This window comes from Cebus imitator, unplaced genomic scaffold, assembly GCF_001604975.1.
Source record: "Cebus imitator isolate Cc_AM_T3 unplaced genomic scaffold, Cebus_imitator-1.0 Scaffold606, whole genome shotgun sequence".
Classification (NCBI taxonomy): domain Eukaryota; kingdom Metazoa; phylum Chordata; class Mammalia; order Primates; family Cebidae; genus Cebus; species Cebus imitator.
This window is the reverse complement of record NW_016107921.1, coordinates 533,897-557,731: the sequence shown is the minus strand read 5'-3', so window position 1 is coordinate 557,731 and position 23,835 is coordinate 533,897. Positions and strand designations below refer to the sequence as shown.

General features: G+C 35.6%; 1 protein-coding gene and 1 pseudogene across 1 annotated transcript in view; one reads left to right on the top strand and one right to left on the bottom strand.

Annotated features, from left to right (window-relative positions):
• Window positions 1-21,210, top strand: part of ARHGEF38 (Rho guanine nucleotide exchange factor 38) — a 134,338-nt gene extending 113,128 nt beyond the window's left edge. The window contains exons 10-14 of the mRNA XM_017516818.2: window positions 2,478-2,789; window positions 9,573-9,716; window positions 10,496-10,694; window positions 10,831-11,090; window positions 20,494-21,210. Of these exons, the coding sequence (XP_017372307.1) occupies window positions 2,478-2,789; window positions 9,573-9,716; window positions 10,496-10,694; window positions 10,831-11,090; window positions 20,494-20,679 (1,101 nt within the window). The 3' untranslated portion in view covers window positions 20,680-21,210. The remainder of the gene's footprint in view (window positions 1-2,477; window positions 2,790-9,572; window positions 9,717-10,495; window positions 10,695-10,830; window positions 11,091-20,493) is intronic.
• On the bottom strand, window positions 20,946-23,054 carry LOC108294839 (annotated as a pseudogene).
• Between the last annotated feature and the right edge of the window lie 781 nt (window positions 23,055-23,835).

Sequence of the window (23,835 nt, the reverse complement as noted above, 5' to 3'; positions counted from 1 at the left end):
AAACTATGCAGAAGCATTTTGCTTCTCTGGCACTGCAGAATGGAAAGTCAGGCTTACATCTGAGCTAATATGATAGAGAAACAGGTCAATCACAGATGGATGGATGGATGGATGGATACAAACAGATAGTGATGGTGATGATGAGATAGATAGATTCATGTTTTTACAGTATATCTTTAATGGAAAAGGTGTGGCTAGTTCTTTATGTATTTTCTGCATTTAATTACAGAAAGCACACATTCTAGAGAAGTCTTTTTTTTTTTTTTGAGACGGAGTTTCACTCTTGTTACCCAGGCTGGAGTGCAATGGCGCGATCTTGGCTCACCACAACCTCCGCCTCCTGGGTTCAGGCAATTCTCCTGCCTCAACTTCCTGAGTAGCTGGGATTACAGGCACCCCCCCACCACGCCCAGCTAATGTTTTGTATTTTTAGTAGAGACGGGGTTTCACCATGTTGACCAGGATGGTCTCGATCTCTTGACCTCGTGATCCACCCGCCTCAGCCTCCCAAAGTGCTGGGATTACAGGTTTGAGCCACCGCGCCCGGCTCTAGAGAAGTCTTTAAAAGTTTGCTCTTTAGCTTAATTCTAATACATTAATATATATTTATTGAGTACCTCCTGAAAGCCTGGTACATAGCTCCTCCCTCAGCAAGCTTGCTCCAGACTTTGACAGCAAGAAGAGAGAAGGTGTCCCACATACCTTGCATAAAACCACAAGATGATTAATTAGGCTAAGTTAAATTAATTGCGAGAAAGCTCAATATGAAAGTAACTTTTATGGATAACATATATAAAATTCTTTTTAAAAATCAAATATTAAGGACTCAAAATATATCTAAAGTCAGAGCAGTTGTTCTTATCTAACCATGAGTGATATATATCTACACATTTTGTTAGGACAAAATATTAAAATCTAATTCTTATTTGTTCTAAATACAATTCCTATGTAAAGGTGAATCACTTTATGTCTATGAGTCACTGGATATATATATATACATATATAATAATTATATTGTAATACTCTAATTAGATTACCTGTAGAATCTAGCCAAGTCACAAACACAGTAATGTATCCCAGATATGGTAAATAGATTCTTTGCCTATCAAGGGATTCATTAAACAGTCTGTAGGTGTATATTATCTCATAAGCTAGACATCAAATTTAATTTGTGTTGGCTATTTCTGGTGCCAATAAGAGATTGGATTCCCTCTCTTCTAGATTTCTCATGAGTTCACACAATGTTACCAGGAGCCATTTAAGTTAACTAATATAAGCTGCTGCTCAGACATTGATTCTCTAAGACATCTTTTCGGTTACAAAAGAGAAACCTACTTCCAAATTATCATAAAATAATCATGTAACCCAAACATATATGATAAAGTGTAAAATAGGGCAGTCAGCAAACATAAAATAGAAGAGAAATAGAAGAAATTAAATCTAGGATGATCAGGTTATCTCATGAAGTTGGGCGGTTATATGAAGTTCATTTTCAGTGATTCAGACCAAAAAGTGTAAACAGTTTAAGACACAGAAACAGCATCAGCGTCATCCTTTAATGTATTTTAAACAGACCTTAAAGGTCAAGGTGACAGGATTGCTTCAGCCTAGATATTCAAGAACATCCTGGGCAATAGAGACCATACCTCTACAAAATATTTTTAAAATTAGCTAAGCATGGTGGCACATTCCTGTAGTTTCAGCTATTCGGGAGGCTGAGGTGGGAGGATGGCTTGAGTGGAGGCTGCAGTGAGCTGAGAAAGAGTCACTGCACTCCAGCCTGGGTGACAGACAGAGTGAGACCCTGTCTCAAAATTAATTAAATAAATAAATAAAAATAAAACAAGTTATAACTCTGTGGTCATTTCTGTCTCAAGATTAAAATACCTTTATTAAAGGGTTACTATCTCTGTAGAGGATATAATTCCACTACCAAAAATAAGCCTCCAGGGTAGTCAGGGATTTGGGGCTGATATGGGAAGAATAGGGTACAGTCTTCTATGGACTAGGGATATGGACTATATTCCTTTTGCTGTCAGCAAAAGGTGGGAGTGATATTGTGAATCTTTCACACAGTCTTGGTAGTCAATGGCTAGAGATCCTCCCTTCCCCCAAGAGCTGGCTCTGGGATGAGAAAGAAGTGGAATGAAAAACTGTTGAAGGAGATGACAATGACAAAACCAACGGCTGTAGAGAAAAATGTAGAGTTATATTTTGGATGAGCTGGCTTTAACTTTTGTATTCCTCTTCCTGCTCACTTTGTAGGTTCAATGTTACAATCTAGAGCCCCTGTTTTAAGTCTTTGAGTAGGTTTAGATAGACACAAAAATGATCAGATCCTCTTTTAACGTGGCTAGATGCGTTCCTGTTTTCTTTTGTGCTTCTCGTTGGAGAAAAGGTAAGCCTATGGAAAACAGCACTGGACAAGGTATAGGCTGATCGTCTCTCTGAAATGGGCTCATTTTTTCTTTTGACAGGCATCTCACTTACAGAGACTCACCCTGACCCCTTTGTCAGCCCTGCTGTCCTTATTCCCAGGGCCACACAAGCTCATCCAGAAACGGTATGACAAACTGCTGGACTACAACAGCTACCTGCAGCGATCAGCAGGAGATGAGTCAGACTTGGCCAAAAAGGAGTATGAGGCCCTCAATGCCCAGCTTGTGGAAGAGCTCCAGACATTCAACCAGGCTGCTGGGAGGATTCTGTCGAACTGTCTGTGCAGCTTCATCACCCTCCTTAGGGACCTGATGCTCGTGGCACAGCAGCCTTACTCCACACTTGTGCCGGTAAGCGCACCACGAAGACCCAGCTACCTCGGCCTATCCGATCTGCTAGAAATCACACCCATGCAAAAGCCCTGTTGAGAGTGTGCATATGTGTGCAGTGTGGTGTGTGTGTGTATTTATTTTACCTAAAACCAGTCAGATACTCTCCTGCTCCTTATCTGTCTTTTCCATGGGGAGCTCAAAGAGGGTTTCCTAGTTCAGGTTTACTGTGACTTACACATTTGTAGTTCTTTTTTGGAAATTCCTTTTCAAATGCCAAACACCTTTCAGTCTTGCACCACATGTCTGATGCAACATTGAAGCTTATCAACAATTTATATTCTGTACTTCTTCCTGATCAATAGTTCTTAGATGTTAACTACGACTATTTAAGATGTGGCTCTAATAAAAAGGCCATCTAAGTATAATGAAAGATGCAGGATAACTTTCAAACCATGCTTTGTTTTGATTTCATTTTTCCCCAAGAAGGAGAAGCCTGGTTGTGTGTGTGTGTCTATGCGTGCACGTGCATGTTTACATGCACGTATGTGCGCATGTGTGTGTGCGTGTGTGTAGCTTAGCCTCCCATTAGGATATAATTTTATAATTATATTCCTAATGAGGAAGAAAGATATTTACAACTCATATCAACTTTTAAAAAATAACCTTGGTTTCTTGGCCTTACATTTCAAGCACACTAGTTATCACCTGAATGAGATGGTTAGCTATTCAATGGGTAACACCTGGAGCAGAATTAATTGTCCCTACTTTATTTTCTACTGTATATTAATTAACTTTTAACTTATACTTTGAATTAAATTAAATTGAATAAACAAGGGCTATGTTTACAGGTTCAAAAGTCAAAACTATGTAAATGTATAATCAGCCTCACACTCATACCTGTTCCTCTACCATTCCATCCCCCATTCCCATCCCCATTTTTATTAGTTTATTTTTATCCATTTAGGGCTTTCTCATGCCAGTAACAATAAATGCAAATATATATTTTTATTTCCTAAAAGCAAAAAACAAAACAGCATATTATAAATACCATTCTGCAACTTGCTTTTTAACAATATATTCTGAGGATGCACCTATGATAGTACATAGAGAGCTTCCTTATTCTTTTTACAGCTTTATAGCAACTTATTGCATGGCTGTATAATAATGTATAACTAGTCCCGTATTTTTTAAATAACAACTTAATTGTGATATAATTTACATGCCATACATTCCATCTATTTAAAGTATACAATTTGATGATTTTTAGTATATTCACAAGAGTTGCGCAACCATTGCCACAATCAATTTTAGACCATTGTCATAACCCCCTAAAGGAACCCTGTACCCATCCACATTTTTTTCCCAATCTCCCCAGCTTTAGGCAACGATCAATTTACTTTCTGCCTCTACAGATTTGCTCATTCTGGACATTTTGTATAAATGAAATTATACAGTATATGATTCTTTGTGACTGGCTTCTTCTATTTAGCATAATGTTTCAAGGTTCATTCATGCCATAGCATGTTTCAGTACTTCATTATTTTAATTGTCAAATAATATTCCATTGTATGGATATACTACACTTTACTTATTCATTCATCAGTTGATGGGCATTTGAGTTATTTCCACCTTTTGGCTGTTGTAAATAATGCTTCTATAAACATTCAGGTTTTTAGTAGATATATGTTCTCATTTCTCTTGGGTACTCTATATACCTAGGAGTGGAATTTCTGGATCATATGTTAACTCCATGTTTAACCTTTTGAAAAACTACCAGACTATTTTCTGAAGTGGCTGCATTATTTTACCCCCTCAGCATTATAGGCTGAGAGCTTCAATTTCTCCACGTATCTTTATTATTATTATTACTATTATTATTATAGCTGTCCTAATGCGTGTGAAGTGATATCTCACTGTGGTTTTTATTTGTATTTCCCTGATCCGCACTCTGTTTTAAAACTTATTAAATTGAAGTAATAACTTATATACATTAAACTGCACCAGTCTGAGCTGCACATCTCAGTTAATATTTGCATATATACATCTGTGTAGCCACCACCCAGATCAAGATACAACCCCTTTTAAGTTCCCATAAAGATCACGCATGACCATTCCCAGGCACCTAAAGGTAACCATTTTTCTAACCTGTACTACCATAGATTGTTTGACCTGTTTTGTACTTCATATAAATGGAATGATACAATATGTATTCTTTTTTGCATTAACCTGTCCCTATTGTTCATGTCTTTTCTTTTGATGAGTATTTGAGCTATTTCCAAACTTTTTCTATTACAAATAATGCTGGGATCATGATATGTGGGCAGATGTATTTGTAGCACAGATTTATAGAAGTGATAGAAGTGGGATCTCTGTGTTAAAGGGTAAAGACTTACGTAATTTTGCTAGATATTGCCAAATTCCCTCCTTAACTATGTACCATTTTGGATCCCCACTTGAAACACATGAGAAAGCTGGTTTCTCTGGATTTTTGCCAATCTAATAGGTTTCAAATATAATTTTAATTTGCATTTCTTTAAGTATTAGTGAGATTGAGACGCTTCACATTTGAGGGCTATTTACATTTATCTTCCTGTGAGTTCGTTGTTCATGTCTTTTACTCCTTTTTCTTTGGGTTCTTGATATTTTTCTCCTCAGTTTCTAGCAGTAATGTATGTGCTAGGGAGATGATCCTTTTGTTGAGATATAAACTGAGACTACTTTTTCCAAGCTCCCGTTTGTCTTTGACTTCACTTGTGATTTTTTTTGATGCTGCTTGTTTTTTAAAAATATATAGTCAAATTTATTAATTTCATTTTATGGCTTCTAGATTTTGAATCTTATAAAGGACTTCCATATTTTGAGGCTCCAAATAAATTCAGCAGTGTTTCCTCTGGTATGGTTAGGGTTTCATATTTTTTATTTAAATCTTCAATCCATGTAGATTTTATCCTGATTTATGTTGTAAAACGTGGATTTAATTTTATCTTTTTCCACATGACTTTCCAGTTGCCCCAACACTATTTATTTAAAAATTACTTCTTGTTACTACTTTCTCAATGAAACTAATTTAATTTGCAAATTATTCTGAGGTCATGGTAGGAGGTGGGTTCATAAGTTCAGGACAAAGTCGAGCTTTGGCAGGAATTCACTAGTCAGGAAAGACATGTTATTTTAGGTATCTTTGATCCCCACTTTGAATCATGTGATTTTTAAAGGCATCTTCAGTTTCTATTTTAAACAATGTGAGTATCATTCACATTGCAGTCCATAGCAGAACAAGAGCATAGAGATGCTTTGTTTTTGAAAAATTACCAGTGTCTTAAAGTAAAAGGCATTTTGGAGAAGTTATCCTCATTAAAATTATTTTATTCTATATTTTATATGTAATATATATATTTAAACTTTTTATTTTGTGATACTTATAGATCCATATGCAGTTGTAAGAAGTAATACAGAGATCCTGTACAGCCCTTACACAGCTTACCCAATGATAACACATCTTGCATAACTACATGTATAATGATTAGAGAACACTAGAGTACCTTGTTTTAATACCTGCTCATTGCCATATTACATTGGATAAATTAATGTATCCTTCTGTTTAAATTTTCTCATATGAAATAAAGTGAGAATAATAATGTATATAATTTTAAATTTTTTAATTGTATAAAAAATAACACAATTTACCATCATAAGAATTTTTAAGTGTACAGTTCAGTGGTGTTAAGTATACTTATATTTTTGCATAATAGCTCTCCAAAACATTTTCATCTTGCAAAACTGAAACTATATTCATTAAACAAATACCCATGCTCCCTCCCCCAAGTCCCTGGCAACCATCATTCTACTTTCTGTTTCTACAAATTTGACTACTTTAAATACCTCATGTAAATGGAATCATACAGTGTTTGTATCTCTGACTGCCTTATTTTACTTAACATAATGTCCTCAAGATTCATTCATGTTGTAGCATGCAATAGGATTTCTTTCATTTTTAAATCTGAATATTTCACTGTGTATAAAAAACACATTTTGGGCTGGATGTGGTGGCTCATGCCTGTAATCCCAGCGCTTTGGGAGGCTGAGGCGGGGGGATCACTTGAGACCAGGAGTTTAAGACTAATCTGGCCAACATGGTGAAACCCTGTCTCTACTAAAAATACAAAAACTAACCGGGTGTGGTGGCACACGCCTATAATCCCAGCTACTCAGGAGGCTGAGGTGGGAGAATCACCTGAACCTGGGAGGTGGAAGTTGCAGTGAACCGAGATGCTGCTACTACACTACAGTCCAGGTGACAGAGCGAGACTCTGTCTCAAAAACCAAAACCAAAACCAAAACAAAACAAAATAAAACAACACATTTCGTTTATCTACTCATCTGTCAGTGATCATTTGGTTGCTTTTATCTCTTGGCAATTGTGAATAATGCTGTAATGACCGCAGGTGTAAAAATATCTCTCCAAGATTCTGCTATCAATTATTTTAGATATATACCCACAAGTGAGATTGCTGAATCATATGGTAATTCTATTTTTAATTTTTTGAAGAATTCAAAGATCTATTTTTAAATTTCATTTTTATTACAGTTATGCATGCACATATTCAAGTATTCAGGCTTGATGAAGAAAAACAATTGTCCTTCACTCTCTCCCTTCATTCCATTTCTCCTGCCTCAGTAGTAACTACTTTCCAACTCTTTTAGATGATTCTCTTGGTATTTACCTTCATATTTTAAAATAATACTCTTGTGTTGTCATTTCATTATTATTACATTTTAGGTATAATACATTCCACTATGAAAAATGAGGATTTAGCTCTCTCTTCTCTCTATACCGTCACATCTTCTATAGTCAGACATATTCTTTCTATTCCCCCCTTCAATGCAGTTATATCATAATTTGGTTGAGTTCATATTCAGTGTGTAAAGTATATGATTTATGTATTAGTCATGATTCCAGTAGGAAAAACATAATGTACTCAAGTTAGGCATCTGGAGAAAATTTTAATAGAGAAACTATTTATAAACATGTGAGTATGGTACAGGAAAACCTTTAGAAATAGTGCCATGCCCTGGGCAGGAATATGGGTTGCAGGTACAACACCTAGGTTTAAAGAAATATGGGGAGGGACCAGTCATTGCAATGTGTAGAGAGAGAGGTGCGTGAAGAGGGTGACTTGATAGGAGCTGTGTTTCTGTCAATACTATAGAAAGAAAAATGAGAAAATAAATATCCTTATCTCATTTTCTTCCCCCATTCTAATTTCCTACAGGTGCTCCTCATTGATGGATTGATTGAATCCATTGGAAGCCAGAGAGCAAGAAAGCTGTTGTGTATTTTTTTTCTTTGTTCCTTTTTTGGTTGTTGTTTGTTTGTTTGTTTTGAGACAGGGTCTCACTCTGTCACCTAGGCTGGAGTGCCATGGTGTGATTATAGAGCTCACTGCAGCCTCAACTTCCTGGGTCCAGGCATGGTAGTAAATGCCTGTAGTTCAGCTAATCAGGAAGCTAAGGCCAGAAAATCACTTGAGCCCTGGAGTTCAAGATCAGCCTAGGCAACTGGTCACCACTAAATTTTTTTTTTTTTTTTTTTTTTTTTGAGACAGAGTCTTACTGTGTCACCAGGCTGGAGAACAGTGGCACGATCTCGGCTCACTGCAACCTCAGACTCCCTAGCTCAAGCAGTTCTCCTGCCTCAGCCACCAGAGGAGCTGGGATCACAGGCACACACCACCTCACTGGGCTATTTTTTTTTAAATTTTTAATAGCAGGCCAGGTGCGGTGGCATGAGCCTGTAATTCTAGCACTTTGGAAGGCCAAGGCAGGTGGATCACGAGGTCAGGAGATGGAGACCATCCTGGCCAACATGGTGAAATCCTGTCTCTACTTTACAAAAAAAAAAATTAGCTGGGTGTAGCGGTATGTGCCTGTAATCCCAGCTACTCAGGAGGCTGAGGCAGGAGAATTGCTTGAACCAGGGGTTGGAGGTTGCAGTGAGCCGAGATCTTGCCACTGTACTCCAGCATGGTAACAGAGTAAGACACTGTCTCAAAAAAAAAAAAAAAAAAAAAAAAAAAAAAACAGAAAAAAAAAAAAAAAAAAAAAAAAAAAAAAAATTTAGTAGAGACCAGTTGCCTCGGCTGATCTTGAACTCCGGGACTCAAGTGATTTTCTGGCCTCAGCTTCCTGATTAGCTGAACTACAGGCATATACTACCATACCTGGCTATGATTTAAAATTTTTGAGAGACAGGATCTTGCTACATTGCCTGGGCTGTTCTCAAACTCTTGGACACAAACAATCCTCTTACCTCAGCCTCCCTTTTGGCTGTGATTACAGGTGTGAGCCACCATGCCAGGCTTATGCAGTTTTTGAGGGGTGAGGATGTAAACTCCATTTCTTTATAGGAAGCAATGTTGAAGAATTTGTTTTAAAACCAGCACAGCCTCTTAATCAGTGCTCCCTCTTTTAGCTGCTTTCTCCTTGCCACCATCCTACCCACCATAAGGGAGGTACCTACTACCATGACCTCCTGAGCTTTTCTTCCAAGACTTTATTGCTATTTTTTCTCTTCTGATCTTTTACTTAGACTTGAAACTTAAAATTATTTTTATCATGTTTGGCGGGTTTCTAGAGACAGTAAATTAGACCATATTTATCTAGAAGTTCTAAAGTTGCCCTAACTTTTCACAATGGAACTATCATACATCTACTCAACTGTTCATAACAACTCAATAAATTTAACACCTGATATGATTATCTAGTTGTCTGGAAACAATGCCATATTATTTCTACTTATAGGTGCCACTGTTGGTTTCAAGCATTTCTGAGATTCAGAATCGAGTACTAGAAGAGGTTCAAAATTTGAATTGTGTAAAAGACAACAGTGCCACCTTTATTGAGAGGAAACTCAGTTTTGAAAAGAAGAAGCCTGTGCATATTATGGTGAGTTTGGCAGCATTCATGACAGTGATGACTTTCACTTCTTTGCCTTGTCCAAGTCGTAGTATCATATTATTTTCCATGTCACTTACCTCATTCTAATATCCTGTAATTTACATATGTGTAGAATTTCTTGTACATTTCTATCCTCTATACCATAAGCTTCATAAGATCATGGATTTTTTTTCTGCTTTGTACATGATGCATCACCAAAGTGCCTAAAATGGTGCTTGTCACAATGTAGGAGACACTCAATAAATATTTGTTGAATAAGATTTTATAGAGATAAATCATATAGTCCAGCCCTTTCCTTTTCTACATAAGGCATATTAGGCTCCAGAGATAAGTGGGTTTCTCAAAGTCTCTTAGGGGCCAAGCTGGGGAGGAGTATAAGCCTCTCGATTCTTGTCTAATTTGCTGATGATATTTCACGGAAAAAGACATGTACATGTACAATTTACTTAATTGAATATTATTTATCAAGTGCTTAATATGCAAGGGGTTGTCTACAGAATCACAAAGAGTTAAAAATGGTTGTGCAACATCCAAGAGGGATTAGAACCTCTGCCTCTTGTTCTTTCTTCTCTACAACACTGCCCTCCAGTGCTTACTAGAGAAATTTTTCACTAGTAATAATTGCCTGCTCTATGCCTGTACCTTGAAATAATCCTCCAAAAATAAATGACTTCTACATTTTAAAAATCTCCAGAGAAAAAATATTTACCAACTCCATGAGGATTTTATAATATATCTAAACCAAAACTTCTCCTTATTTCTCCCAGCCAGAAATGCCACGTCAAACTGACGTTCATCGCTCCAAACTTCTATCCACATATAGTGCAGAGGAACTCTATCAAGCTAAGCGCAAGTGCAATGCTACACAAGAATATGACATCAATCTTCTGGAAGGAGAGTTGGTGGCTGTGATAGAACAGAGAGATCCACTGGGGAGTACAAGCAGGTGGCTTGTGGACACAGGAAGTAAGTTTTCCCTCAGATTACCACTCTTCTTTAAACTGAGATTTTCTGAGAGACCTCTATGTAGTTTCTCCGAGCACATGTTTGGGAAGAGTATACCCATGACCTTGGTTCTTCTTTCTTTTTATTTCCTATCCAGATGTGAAAGGATATGTTTATTCCTCCTTCCTAAAACCCTACAATCCAGCAAAAATGCAGAGAATGGATGCCGAGAACAGGTTCTGTGATGATGATTTTGAAAACATCAGTCTTTTTGTGTCTTCACGGCCAGCTAGTGACAGTGCCACAGGCACCCCAGAAAGCAGCATTAGTGATAGCAGCTCATCTCTTAGTGGCACATGTGGAAAGTTTGAAACAAATGGTACTGATGTTGACAGTTTTCAAGAAGTAGACGAACAGGTAAAAATTCGAACGTTCATTTAAAAATAAGTGGCTGTTCAAATCATGAAAGAGACTCTCTCTACCCTACTCTATATGACTGTAACACTTGGTGGAAAAGTGCCAGCTTTGACATCAAGAAGACCTGGCTCTATTAGCACATACTTTCAGTGGATCTTTTTGCAAAAAATGTAATTCCCTGAGCCTGTTTCCCTAAGCGAAGCAAAAGATTAGAGATAATATGTATGTAAAATAGCCAGCACAAAGTAGACACACAATAAATAGGAGCTGTCACTATTACTACCCTGCTGTTAAATACTTAGAGCAAAGTGTCTTTTTATACTTCCCCATCAAAGAAAAGCAGTTCAATACTGAACAGATTGCTGCCATCAATAGCATGTGGGAAATTGTCCATGATTCCTCTAAGAGCAATATCTTCATTGAGCTATCTAGTAATCGGGCCTTTTTAATCTCATGTATAAAATGCCACACACTATATACTGAACCTTTTTTTTTTTTTTTTTTTTGAGACAGAGTCACCCAGGCTGGAGTATAGTGGTGCAGCCTTGGCTCACTGCAACCTCTGCTTCCCGGGTTCAAGCAATTCTCCTGTCTCAGCCTCCCGAGTAGCTGGACTACAGGCGCATGTCACCATGCCTGGCTAATTTTCATATTTTCAGTAGAGATGGGGTTTTACCATATTGGTCAGGCTGGTCTATACTGAAACTCTTAAGAGCTGTATTTCCCTCATTGCACTAATGCAAAGGCTACTGGTACAATCTTTTGCAAAATAGTAAGTTAATTATAGTGCAGCATTTGTTTTTGCTATATCAGAAAGTTTCAGTATATTTAATTGTTCCTTCCCCAGTGGTGACTATTTAATTAATACCTTTATTTATTTAACTTGCTTTTTCTTTAGTGTTGTATTAATAATTTATTTAAATTTATTTTTATAGAGGTGATATAGATATAGATATAGAGAGAAGTTAAAATAGTAGAAAAGTATACATAAATTAAAAGTAAGCTGGTTTTGGTGGCTCATGCCTGTAATCCCAGCATTTTGTAAGGCTGAGGTGGGAGGAGAGCTTGAGCTCAGTTTGAGACCAGCCTGGAAAACATTAGCAAGACTTCATCTCTACTAAAAATCAAAAAAATTAGCCAAGACTGGTTGCCCACATCTGTAGTCGCAGCTACTAGAGAAGCTGAGCTAGGAGGATCATGCAAGCCTGGGAGGTCGAGACTGTAAGCTGCAGTGAGCTGTGATCATGTCACTGCCCTCCAGCCTGAGCAACAGAGAGAGAGATCCTGTCTTTAATAATAATAATAATAATAATAATAATAAAGTAAAGGTTTTTAGTCTCTTCTCCCTTTGTCCTACTCATGAGAGACAATGCTTGGGTATATCCTTTGTATATTCTGTGCATATACAAACACATTTATACCAGTAGGAAAGATATCATATATGGTACATAGTTTTTCGTTTAACAATATATCTTAGACACAATGAAACCTAAGTAGCTATCTTATTCCTTAAAAAGTTCTGCACGGTATTTACTTTCATGGATATATTATAATTTATATATCACCCTAATAATAGACATGTAGAATGTTTTGGGTTTTTAAAAATTTTCAAACAATATTTCAAGGAAGGGCTTTATCCATCTATTTTTGTTCATTTATATGGGCATATAAGTGTAAAACAAATTCCTAAAGTATTAGAGGGTCAAAAGGTATATACATGTAAAGTCTTTATAGACATTGCCATACTGCTCTTCAAAAATGTGGTATCTATTCAGTTTATTTCATTAATAGTTATTGGTTGCTGTCCAATTCATGACTGTTTTTTTTTTTGGGTTTGTGGCATTTTGTTTGTTTGTTTTTTCAAAAGCAGCTTATCAAGCAAGACCTTATTTTCATATCATAAAATTCAACCATTCATATAAAATTCAACCATGTATAATTCATGACTTTTAGATTTACAAAGTTGTGCAACCTTCACTTTAATTCCATTTTAAAACATTTCTTTCACTCCAAAAAATCCTTTGCATCTATTTGTAGTCACTCCTATTTCCCATCCCTAACCCCACTTTGTTTCCACAGATTTGCCTTTTCTGTATCTTTTGTATAAGCAAAATTGTACAATATGTGGTGTTTTACAGCTGTTTTTTTCACTTAGCAAAATTTCTTGAGAGTCTTCCATGTTGTAGTATGTATCTGCATTTTGTTGCTTTTTATTATCTAGTAATACTCCATTCTGTGAATATATTTTGTTAATGCATTCACCAGTTGATGGGCATTTGGGTAACTTCTAGTTTGGGGCTAGTATGAATTATGCTGCTATGAATATTTGTATGCAAGTGTTTGTGTGGATTTAATTTCTCTTGAGTAGACGCCCAGAAGTGTAATTTCTTACTGGTTTTATAAATTCATCTTTAAATTTTTAAGAAACTGCTAAACTGTTATCCAAAGTGGCCACACCATTTTAGTTTCCTATCAGCAATGTATGAGGGTTATGGGTTGCAGTTTCTTCACATCCTTGTCAATACTAGTTATTATTTGTCTTTTTATATTGTAGCCATCTTAATGGCTATGAGGTGGTGTCTCTTTGGGGTTTTAATTTGCATTTCCCTAATGATTAATGGTACCGAACATTTCTTCATGTGCTCATTTGCCATTACCTTTCGTGAATGTCTATTCAAATATTTGCCTATTTTTAAAAAACTGGGTCATTTTCCTTCTTATTTTCCCATTGTGAGAGTTATTTATAAACTTGAGTGCAAGTCTTTTTTAATCAAATTTTTAATTTGCAAACATTTTCTCCTAGTCCTAACTGACTCTTAACTTGTCTGGACATTACTATGTGTTCTTATTGCCCTTGTGCCTTGAAGTTTCAAAACACTATTTCTCTATTACTTGTTCACTGTGTTGTTTATTAAGTTTCTAGAAGACACATTATAATGCTAACGAATTTTTATCAGTGAAATCTATGTACCTGATTAAATGTCCTGTCAGACTTTGCCTTGTCCCAGTAACCTAGATGAACAGAAATCTGAGAGCCAAATTTGTCAAGACACTCTAAACCTGGCCTGATGTTGAGTTCTAGTTATTACTTGGCTCTACATGGACTTTGCTCTAAGCCCCTCACATGGGCCCTTTCTGCCTGGTCTTTGTAGCATGAGACTGCATTTAGTTCCTACTAGCTGGTGCTTCAAAGCAATTTTCTCCAAGCAATCCTATCAATATATATCATGTGAATTAGGTCCATTAGAGATTTCCATTACCAAGAGAGGAAAAAATGAGATAATATTTTTTGCTCAAAACAAAAAATATATTAATGGCATGTCTTCATGAAGTGTTATTTGCTTTCTTTTTCCTCTGGGTTTGGAACCAATTCAAAATAGGCATAGCATCAGGAATAGAAATATAAGTATATATAAGTATTATTACCAATAAAACTGGATTGAAGATGCATCTTGGATCTGTAGCACATGGAATCCCTAAAATACTTTCCCTCAGAATAGAAACTACCCAACTCAAATTGAAGGTGAACCCTGTGCATGAATAAAATCTGTCCCAATAAACTTACTACAAGATGAGGAAGAAGATGCATCTGTTGAAAACTTCAGTACAAGTGAGAAAAGAAGAAAAGGCTGCATAGAAATATTTCCCTTAATGTCTTAATGCCAGCCAATAGACACACACAGGCCAGTGGTTTCCAGACTCCTCCTGTAACACATAATGCATAATATTTCATTGAAAACAGAGAGAAAGGATTATATCATGTTCCTAATCCTTGCGGGAGGGCTGTTTCTATTCTGTTGGCTTTTAGAAATTGTGGGGAGAACAAAATGATTAACTTCTGTATTTGTGGTATAATAGTATCAGTTAATACATTACAGAGATCCCTGTAATGTGACCAAAAGTGGAAGAATATTATATCTTCTTTACCAACGGTGAGAACACAGTAAATATTGTGATATCTCACATTTGTGGTACTTTACAAAGCAATTTTCTGTGTGGCTATTTAGACTTTTGTTCTCGATTTTATTATCAGAAACATCAGCTAAAACCTGTACTGGCTTAATTGGATGCCACTTTTAGTTATCATTTATTTCCCTCTCCCTTCCTATTGTGGCAGCACTTTTTTTTTTATTTCCTCCAGATTGCTATAGCATGTTGCCAAGGGGTGTTGGGTGTTAGAGGATGCAGTCTGGTTTTACTGATGGTTCTAGTGGACACTGACAAATAGGACAGGTGGCCTCTACCTCATACTCAGGGGGTATCTTTGGGGCCCTGAATACCATTCATATGTAGGCAATTTCAAACTAATTTAGATTCTAGTGGCTTCATGATTTTTATACTAGAGCTGAATTTTTAACCTGGACGCTAAGACCTGAAGTGGTCTATTAATGAGTTTGGGGGGATTTCATGAATCTCCTCAAATATGTTGGAAATATTGTGCTTATTTGCATATGTACACATCTATGGTAAAATAAATTTATCTTTTTGAAACAGACTTTTAAAAGAAAATTTTATCTAAAATGTTGGAAATCACTGCTGTAGAGGTTCAACTTGCTTATCTATTCTTCACCTTAAGTAAGAAGACAGATTGTTGTAAAAAAGAGCCTCTAAATTATGATCTGGAGCCTTTGTAGAATAATGGGTATGAGCTAATGGATATTCACAACCTGGCAGTACTGATTTACACCAAGAATCTTAATTTTTAAATTCTTCACTCTGTTTTTTGCTATATCAAAGAATAAAAAGCATTCAAGTAAATATTCCTTCCCATTCTAATGCATTCTTTCCTTTTATCCATCAAATGATAATGGCATGCTCTGCATTAGTGTTCCATGCTGCATAACAAATTACCACAAACTTGGTGGCTTAAAACAATACATATTTTTCAGGGGCTGTTGTCAGAAGTCCAAGCACATCTTAGCTGGGTGCCTTCCTTAGGATCTCAGGTAGCTGGAATCTAGGTGTACAATACAGCTTCCGAAACTGGGAGTTCTCTTCCCAGCTCATGGTCATTGGCAGAATTAAGTTTCTTGTTCCAGTTGGACTAAGGACTCCTTTTTCTTGTTTGCAATTAGCCAGAGACAGCTCTCAACAACCTGAGGCTGCTCTCAGATCCTTGCCATATGGCTTTCACTATAGGCAGTTTACAACATGGCTGTTTGCTTCTTTAAAGTCAGTAGGTAAGCATCTCTCTGGCTTCAAATCTCTCTTCAGAGAAGGGCTGAATCCTCTTTAAAGGTCTCATCTGAGCAGGTCAGGCCCATCTAGGATAATTCCTCTTTTGACTAACCCAGAGTCAATTTCTTAAGGACTTTAATAGGCACCTCTGCAGAATCTCCTTACCTTTGCTATGTAGCATAGCCTAATCACAGGAGTAATAGCACATCATATTAAGAAGTTCCAATCACAATCAAGGGAAGGAGATTATGTAGAACATGTATAAGACGGGATGGGAATCTTGGGGTCCATCCTAGAATTCTGCCTTCCAGGGTATCTAAGATGCCTTGTCTGGCAAGCAGAATCTTGTCCTTGGAACTTCTCAAAAAGCACTAGGTTTAATAATGGCTAAAACCTAGTTTTGGGGGGCAGTTCGATGTCTGAGAATCAGTGCTATTTTCTTTTTCCACGTAAGTAATATTAAAAATATAATTTTTGACTTCTAAAAAAATAGTCATTTTGCTACCAATCCCATGTTCATAGTCTGGCCCTTCATCTTTACATTTTCCAAAGCTACCTATGATGATGATGATGCTACACATCTACTGTGTCATTGTTTAGGAAGTGCTTCAAAAAGTTGGCTTATTAACATGAAGAGATTTTCAAAAATAGTATGAGGTGAAAAACAGGTTGCAAAGTTATGTATACTATAAGTCCATTTTTATTACCACTTCAGGGTAGGTAGGTAAAAACAAAAATGGAACGAAGAAAGAAGAGAGGAAGATGGGAGGAAGGTAAAGAAGGTACTAATAGCAGTTGGGTGGGTTTTTGTTTCATTTTGTTTTGCTTAACTTTATTTAAAATTTTTTCTACATCAAAATGGCTTTGTGCAATTAAAACATATAATTCTGAAATGAAGAACATGAAAGCTTGCTCCTGAAGGGTGAGAGAGAATAATGAGCATTTTTAATGAAATACAACTATTTTCGTTTCCAGAGATATATATAATACCATAAATGCTGATTTTGTAGCCTTTTAGTTTTAGAAAGGAAGATTAACATATATTATGACTTTCATTGCTGTTAATTGGAGAACTGGGATAAAAATAAAATGATATTCAGTGAAGAGAGGTAATGTGGCTCACTAAGGAAGGAAAAATTAAATACACACATATAGAATAAGGGAATACTGAACTGGCAATGTTACCACAGGGAAAGATCTGGTGGTTATAAGCAGTGGATAATAAATTAGGTATGAGTCAATAATACAGTGTTATAAAAAAAAGTAAACGTGGTAGAAAATATTGTAATTAAGGTGCCTGGACCAAAACATATTAGTATTTAAGGTTAGAAAGATACAGGCTAAAACAATTAAAATACTGAAGATAATGAGAAATCTTTCAGTTCTTAAATGCACGACAGGTTAAAAATTCATAACTTGTAGTCTAACATTAAGGAGACTAAAAACACTAAAGAAGAGACTTAAAAAAGAGACTGAAAATTGACTGCTGTCTCTTTAAAAGCAGCTTACTTCTGTTTTGAGTACATAATGTATGCCTCCAGTTAACATAAATTATATAAAAACTAAAAAGTGCTTATCTCAAATAAATTTTGGGTCATGATTATCTAAAGTATTGAAATTATATAATTTTGTACTTTAAATTTACAATTTCATGATGATATATATTTAATGTTTAGAATATAAACTATAATTTCATACCAAACAGATCTAGATGGAAGAGTTTATATTTCGCTTGAGAGAATTCCGCTAAAGTGAAAGACTACCACAAATACTTAGGAATGGTCTATTAGTAGGCAATCCAACCTACTAAAAAAATCTATAGCTGCATTATTTATAAAAATTATAAAAGATGATTACCAACCACGAATGCAGGCTCTTACAGATGTTTCAGTGTATTATAGTACGTTACATTCCTGAATAGTTCTGCAAACCAAAACCTCCATTCTGCTCCTGTGAATCTGTTCAATGTTTTCACTTTTTAAACAACAAAACAACAGCATCTACAATATACTAGAGACTCCAGTCCCTCTCTGCAACAATGCACACTCTGTACACACTTGCTAGAATAAGAGTTTGGTCTGTAAAGAATTATGGGAAATGGACAAAGCACAGAATTTGGAGTTAGAAAATATTGGCCATAGCAGCACCAATTAACATAATTAAAAATGTTTCTTCTCTAAGACACAACTCACAGGGTTGTTGAGGACAAAGCACATTTAACATACAGCTGCCATGATCTCTATAAAAGATGTCTATTATTGCTACCACTCCACTGCTAAAAAATTTATACTATTTTTAATTTTCTTCACTTTAAAAAATTATGTAATAATTTGACCATGTTCATCAATCTCTTGCATGTATCTTATATGATACAAGATGATCTCTTCTATGATGTCCATGCCTTTCAGTAAATACTTGAATATTCCTACTAAATGTTAGGTCGAATTAATAAATATTTGAATTCCTACTTTGTACCATAAAGTGGTCAATGAAGAAAAGTTTAAATATGTGTCTTAGTCCATTTGGGCTGCTGTAACAAAACGCCATAAACTAGCTGGTTCATAAACAACAGAAATTTATTTCTCACAGTTGTGGAGGCTGGAAGTCCAAGATCAAGGCATCAGTTTATACGGTGTTTGCTGAAGGACAACTTTCTGGCTCATAGATGGCACCTTCTCGTTGGGCCCTCACATGGTGGAAGAGGTGAAGAGTCTCTTTTGGGCTTCTTTAAAGAAAAACTAATCCCATTCATGAAGTTGAAGGCCAATCACCTCCCAAAAGCCCCCCCTCTTTATAGCATTACCTTGTGGATTAGGCTTTCAAAACATAAACTTTTGGGGAAAACAAACATTCAGACCACAGCAATGTGGTTCTTTCCCTGGGGAGCAGCTAATATTAGTTGATAAATCAATATACCAATCAATAGAATCAACATTTCACCAAAAGTTAAATAACAGTTTAACATTTAAATAACAACTTCAGCTACAGCTATAGTCTCCTCTCCACGCTGTCCACTCTCTTTTCCTGCTTAATGAAGTAATGAAGTCACCTTATTTCTCTTGATTTCCTTTATCTATTGAACTTCAAGTTTGAGAGTTAATCTGCTTGTCTTTTCCTATACTTTGTTTCATGTATTTGTCTCTGTATCTTCAAATATGTCATATTCATCCCTTGTCAGCTTTGTCATTTATGAAAGATAACTTCTTTCAAAATCTAGCTCACCATTAGCTGATGTATCATCTATGTGTACAGTTCTTGCTGTTTTGATGTGTTTTGTTTTGTTCATTGGCATTTTCTTTTCTTAGCTGACTTATAAGTTCTCCAATAAAATAATACCTAGCACTTAGTAGGTACTTCAAAAATTTTCATTAAATAAATGAATGGGAATAAATGTTGCTAGCCAATTGCCTTATTTTATGCCATAACTGTTTTTTTTATTATCAATCTTACAATTTTATTGGAAGAATAACTAAACATTTATTTTGGGGCTTCTTATGCATTTAATGATTATGAAGTGTTCTTTTGAGGTCAGAGAAAAATTCTTTTGACTAAAGTATTTTATTATTCTAGGCCACAAAATGATTTTTAAAATTATAAATACATTTTAAACAAAAAAGTAAAAATGAAAATCAGCTATAATTGTACCAAAGAAAGAATAATAATATTAGACTTATATTGTACATCTATGTTCTTTTAAAGGCTATTTTATCATAAGTGTTTCCCATGTTATTAGTCTCAGAAAGCACTGTTTTAATGATTACAAATTTCCTTAGTATAAGGGTCTGGGATTTAATTATTTTCCTCTTGCCTAACTTCTAGTGCTATTCCTACTACTCTCCCACTTTTCAACATTTGTATGGGTATTGAAGCAACACTGTTATGCAAAAATTTCTGCCAATGTTTCTGTAGAAGAGATTCTTCAAGCTATTTTGATTCACAAGGAATATTTTAACATTATTGCAAATCTTTTAATAGAAGCTGCCAAGTTGCTTTCAAGCATGGACAATTTAGAGTCCTCCTAACAGAATAGTAAGAATATCTATTTCACTCCATTCTCGCCTGGGTCATATTTTAGCCAAATACATCCAATAGAAGGAGTTGGACAATGTGACTTTGGAAAAATAAGAAAACTTTAGCTTCGGTTCTAAAAGCTTGGAAACCCTTATGATGTTTCTTTTAATATTCATGTTCCAATTCCAATAATGTCGTTTGTTTCTTTGTCTAGATTTTCTATGCAGTTCATGCTTTTCAAGCACGGAGTGACCATGAACTCAGCCTTCAGGAATACCAGAGAGTTCATATACTTAGGTTTTGTGACCTAAGTGGCAATAAAGAGTGGTGGTTAGCTGAAGCTCAAGGGCAGAAAGGATACGTGCCCGCTAACTACCTTGGAAAGATGACTTATGCTTAAGAAAATAAGCCTCTGACTTTTATTTTCTGGCAAGTTGTTAACTGACTACCTCATAAAACTGACATTACAAAACTTTGGACCAGAAAGCAAGAAACCTCCAAACTGCAGAAACTGATACTGTACTGGGTTTTCAAGAATTCTGTATTTCTTATTGCATGAATGTATTATAAAGGACACATGTTGAAAGAAATACTAAGCCAACAGAAATAGCAAAGCAAATGGCCCAAACTTGGACTATCAACTACTTCAAAGTGAAGATCTTTTGAAAGGGTAATTATATTCTTTTATCCTGAAGAAAGGTTGGATCCAAAGATTTTTCAATTTCCTTTTTTTTTAACTATATGATGTATTTTGCCTCAAATGTTTTTTTCATATTGCCCTTGCAAATGCATATGCTTATATACATACACATAAACCATATATATTAGTCTATACACATGTGGATAATATGAATTATGCACCTATATATAAACCAGAGTATACACTAAATATACAAAATAGGAATATATTGCCAACAGAAGTCTTTGATAATGTTTTGTTAATGTTTTATGTTTTGAAACAAAAGAAAACTGAATAGCTTGATATTAACATGTAATATTACTGAATGCATACTATATGCCAGATATTGTTCTAAGTGCTTTATATGTAGTAACTTGTTTTAATACTCAAAACATTATGAAGAAACCATGGTCCAAAAAGGTGAAGTAATTTAACCCAAATCATATTGCTAGTAAATGGTGGGCTTGGACTTAAACCGAGGTAGTGTAAACCAAAAATAAAATTCTGAGGCCCCCCAACCATCTCAATAGACTTCCTCCTCAGCCAGAGCTCTTTTCTTTTTTTTTTTTTGAAAAGAGACAATAAAGAGGTTTTTTTTTTTCAAAGGTATAACTGGATACGTAGATTTGTTTACAACCATTCTTGTGAAATACCTTTTAAGAAAATATGACCAACTTCTTTGCAAATAGCAGACACATAACTCAACTATGATAACCTAATTTTTGGTGGATAATGTACATGATAGGCAGAAATAGGAAACCTCACACTGGTAGATTACTATCAAATACTTAGTCAAAACTCTGTTTGTGGCCCCCACTTCTTGATTGATTTCTATGCCCACTTCATATTCTACCATCTTGTCAACTTCTTGAGTGACTCTTTTGTCAACTCTACCTGACTGGCCACCAGCTCGACCATCTGACCACCTGACTGGCCCAAGTGGCCACTTGACCAGCCACTCCTCTCTGGAATTAGATGTGTTTCCATCATAATATTCTTCAATTTCAGATAATTTGGCTGGCACTGCAATTATCGAGTTGGAATCATGCCACTCTGCCTGTAACCTTTCTGAGTCAGTTGTAGCAACATCAAAGCAAACACCCATATATCCTTTCAGAAGGCACATTCTGGTAATCTGAGACACTGCATTACTACTCAGCTTTTTGTTAAGTTCTTTCTAAGCACAGCTGACATTCTATATTGCCTTTAGGCTTTTCAGAGTCATGGTGACAAACTTATCAGAGGTGATCAAAGATTGTGGTTCAAAGCTTGATGCATCAGAAATGTGGGCTAAAGCTGCAGCCAATGCCTCCACTGCCCCTTTCTTTTCTATAAGCATCTGAGCTGATGGTTAGAAAAAATCGACAGCAGCATAAGAAACAGAAGCCAGAAACCTGATGGCATCCAAGCTTTTAGATTTAACTAAATCCACTGTAGAAGAAACACCTACACGTTCAAAAGTAATTCCTACTTTTTGTTCCACATATCTTAGTTGATCTCTTTCTCTTAGTTGATAAAAACACATACAAATCTCTGTCCGTCCAGCTCTACCTGTGCATCCAGAGCAATGGATATAGGACTCAACATCCTGAGGAGGAGAACATTGAATCACTAAGTCAACTTCAGGAATGTCCAAACCATGGGCAGCTACATTGGTTGCCACCAAAACTTTAAAATTATCTTCTCTGAAGCCTTTTAGTGTAATTTCTCTTTGCGACTGTGCAGCTTCCCCATATAAACACTGGGCATTCTGTTTTGTATGTGGATTAATGGACATTTCTGTTACATTCTTCTTGATCTCACAGCAAATAACAGTCCTTCCTTCAGATCCACTGTAGACTTGAAGGACATCTCATTACCATCTATGTTTTATAAAGGAAGAAGCTGAGGACCTCACATGGAAGAATTGGGATTTAAAACCAGGTCTTTTGATTTTAAGGCTTTTCCTTTTAGTGTTTTCCCTTTTCTTTTCCTTAAGTCACTAAAATCTACGGTTTAGTCTTACAAAAAGTAAGATGTACAAAATAGAATGATAGTGACCACATATCTACTAATGGGATTAAAATGTACAATCCTAAAAGCTTACTTTCATTCATTGAGCCATTAAGTATTGAGAGTTACAGTGGGAAAATAATGCTGTACAAGACAAGCAAGATCCCTCCCTTCATACCACTTAAATTCTAGCGAAGAAAACATCTGCACATAGCAAACTAAATAAAATGATCATAAAATAATAAATACTATTTATATAAAACTGGCTACTTTCATTAGTGCTCAGAGTCTTGTAGCTCACTTTATGATATGAAAAAAATCAAGGTCTAAAATCTCCTCAAGACAATTTAAACTCTAATACCAAATATACCACTATAAAATACCAATCTGAGCTAAATACTGTATTAATGTGTACTTATACATATGTACATATCCTAAGTATATATATAAACATATTATCTATAGAAAGAGCCATGCTCAGTGAAAGATAAATTACCTCCTAAACTGGTTAAAGTCCTCTCTGAGGTATAATAGAAATTAAAATGATTGCTTCTTTTCTCAACTCTATCTAGCACATATTTTCTGTGACAGGATAAATGTTTTCAAATGTCAATGTGTGAAGTGTAATAAACATTACTGCTTTCATTTTTTGTAGGTACGGAGGTTACATCAACTGTTATAGTTGCTGAGCTGAGTTTTTATGTCAGGTCATTTTGTTTAGTCCAAACTGGCTCTGAACTATAAACAATTATGAATATACATTTTTTAGTTTCTTTGACCCCAAAGGGAAACTGGGGTTTATGTTAAATTGATACATTATCAAAAGAAATCTGTTTCTCAAAGCAAGTCTCTGTAGGATTGAGATAATTCATTATTTACACATGG